Source organism: Mus pahari, chromosome 23 (genome assembly GCF_900095145.1).
Source record: "Mus pahari chromosome 23, PAHARI_EIJ_v1.1, whole genome shotgun sequence".
NCBI lineage: Eukaryota > Metazoa > Chordata > Mammalia > Rodentia > Muridae > Mus > Mus pahari.
In genome coordinates, this window is record NC_034612.1 from 39,886,416 (window position 1) to 39,889,138 (window position 2,723).

The following is a 2,723-nucleotide window of genomic DNA, read 5'->3' on the forward strand; positions in this document are numbered from 1 at the left end:
GGTGCAAGGCTGAGCTGGGGTACAGGTGCAAGGCTGAGCTGGGGTACAGGTTCAGGGCTGAGCTGGGATGCAGGTCCAGGGCTTATCTGGAGGACAGGTTCAGGACTCAGGACCAGGGCTGACCTGGGGTACAGGTAAAGGGCTAAGCTAGGATTCATGTCTGGGGCTGAGCCGGGATGCCGGTTTAGGCTTGGCAGGGAGACTGGTTCAAGGCTGGACTCACGTAGGTCCAGGGCGGAGCTGGGAGGCAGGTTCTGTTCCGCCTGACTCCAGAGCCTATACTGTCAGTTTTCCTGCATGACCCCTGTCTTCCCTAAAGCCACCATGGAACTAGATATCTATAGCACCGATTGTCCTAACTATATTTACTACTGTGGCATGAAGTCTGGGTAATGCTGACCTACAAATGTATGTCATGTTTTTTTCTTCTTTCTCTCTCTTCCCTACCCCCACTTTTTAGGGAACACCCGTGAAGAAGGAGGAGATTTTTGTTGCAGTAAAAACATGCAGGAAATTTCATGCTGACAGAAGTATGTTTGGGGTTTTTCCCTCTCCTTGAACTTTCGAGATCCCAAATGTCTTTGAAACTGCAAGCCAGGTGCAAACTCAAGATGGGAGATTATTATGCTAGTGGGTGCCGAGGGAAAGAGGCTGTTTGATCAGGGTTCCTCACTGGGCCACTTCCAATCCCCGCGATCCCTTAGCAGAGGCAATTTTGTCTTGAAGCGTGAGTGGTCATAGCTCTTTAAATACTGTGGAGGTCAGTGCCTTACATTGCAAATGGTAGACGCGGCCGTGGCAGCCTTGGAGACAGCGTACAAGTGGAAGTCTGTTCCGTACAGAGTCCCGCTGTATGAAAGCCACCAGAGGGGCTTCCAAGGAAATAGAATACCAACAACGATAATCCTTTTTATATTTATTCCCTGTGTACACGTTATTACTTTTTAATGAAGAGTCACAGGTTTGCTGACCGAGTGTTTGTATTGGAAGAGAGAGAAAAAGGTCACCCCAGAGACAGGGGCTTGCCTTACAGAAACACCGGGGCGCACGCGGAATTCTGGTGTCTCATTGTAGAACTTTGCTAGCTAAAGGGATAATGTTAAACGAAGAGAAGGCCCATCCTAGTGTAAATGGGCACAATTCCTCTTTTCCTGTCTCATCGGAATCTGCGCTTTGCTGATGCTTAGAGTTGGACATTCTTTTGTATGAGCTCATTTTAGTACTTCTGTTTTTCCTTGTGAAGACTGATCGCACGGGGCGTGGGAGCTTCCCAACACAGCTGTCGTGGTCCTGGGGTTAGGGTGTTGGGAGGTGTGTGTGTGTGTGTGTGTGTGTGTTTATGCAATAGCACAGTCCGAATAGGTTATAGTTTAAGGGAGAAGATATTTGTAAAACAAAAGACTATTCTAATTTGAATTTATAGGGTTACCTATGATGTCATCACCAATTAAAACTCAGTAATGAGTTAATGAGTTGCTAGGTTTGCCTGGATTGGTTATGCCAAATCCCAAATCCTATTAAATCGGATTGACTAAATCTATGTCCTTATTATACAAGGAGGCCTACAGTTAATAATCAATCAAGGAGTTTAAATAAGGCTTTTAGTTATCATAAAGTTAACCTAAATCTAATAATATGTGACAGGCAGGGCTTTTGGGGGTGATTGTGAAATATAGTCTTTGAGGTGCTGGAGAGATGAAAAGCACTGGCTGCTGCTGCAGAGGGTCCCCCGTTCAGTCTTCAGTGTCCCGCATAGTGGCTCGCGACTGTGAAACTGCAGCTCCAGGGGTTCTGGTGCCCTCTTCTGGCCTCCACGGGCACTGCACACACATCATGCGCAGGCATATAATAAAAATAAATCTTTAAATCTTTTGAAAAAAGGTGGTGGGAAACGGCACTAGATTTCTTTTTTCTTTTTCACTTCGCAGGAAAAATATTTACATTGGTTTAGCTGATCTTGAAGCTGTATTCAGATGGTTATTTTTTGCCATATTGATGTTAATAATGTAGATAGTTAAGAGGAGTGTATTTTTCAGATAATAATGAAATGAAAAATTAAAGGTCCCCCGTGCTGCATTTTTCACAATCTACAGAAGTGACTTAGGAATGTTGAATAATTTGTTTTTCTTAAAGTTTTTAAAAGATGTCTATGAAATGCTCTTATACTTGGACTCAGAGATTCAGGGTTTAAACTTTTTTTTTTTAAATTACAAAATCTCAAACATTTATCTCAGATCTAAGGTGACTGAGACTTGAGACCTAAGCGGGGGGTGGGTTGGGGGGGGCTGACGTTTTCAAATGTGGGCTTCTGCAGCGAGCTCTCTTTAAACTTCCGCGCACTCATTTGTGGAGAAGGCTGCTTTTTCGATTGGTTCCTCCTTTTGGTGGGTTGACACAAACCCTGCCCGCCCACTGGGGCCGGAACAGCCTCCTTTGAAACTCTGGTCTAGCTCGGGAGAGAGGACTGAGAGGCGGAAAACACTCGCTGCTCTCCCAGAAGACCCGGTTTGGTTCCCAGATCCCGTAATCGCCTATAATTCCAGCTGCAGGGGATCTGACACCTCTGGCTCTCTTGTACACCTACCTACGTGCAGACACACACACACACACACACACACACACACACACACACAATTTAAAAATAATAAAATAACTTGTTAAAAAAGTCTAAACACCAGTTGGCCCAAGAAAACTGATCAGTTATTAATGACAGTACCATATGG

At 44.9% G+C, this 2,723-nt stretch overlaps 1 protein-coding gene across 1 annotated transcript in view; it reads left to right on the forward strand.

The window, feature by feature from the left end:
• The window catches only part of B3glct (beta 3-glucosyltransferase), an 88,766-nt gene that overhangs the window by 64,587 nt on the left and 21,456 nt on the right, over nucleotides 1-2,723 (forward strand). Inside the window, exon 10 of the mRNA XM_021186826.2 lies at nucleotides 461-530. Within this exon, the coding sequence (XP_021042485.1) occupies nucleotides 461-530 (70 nt within the window). The remainder of the gene's footprint in view (nucleotides 1-460; nucleotides 531-2,723) is intronic.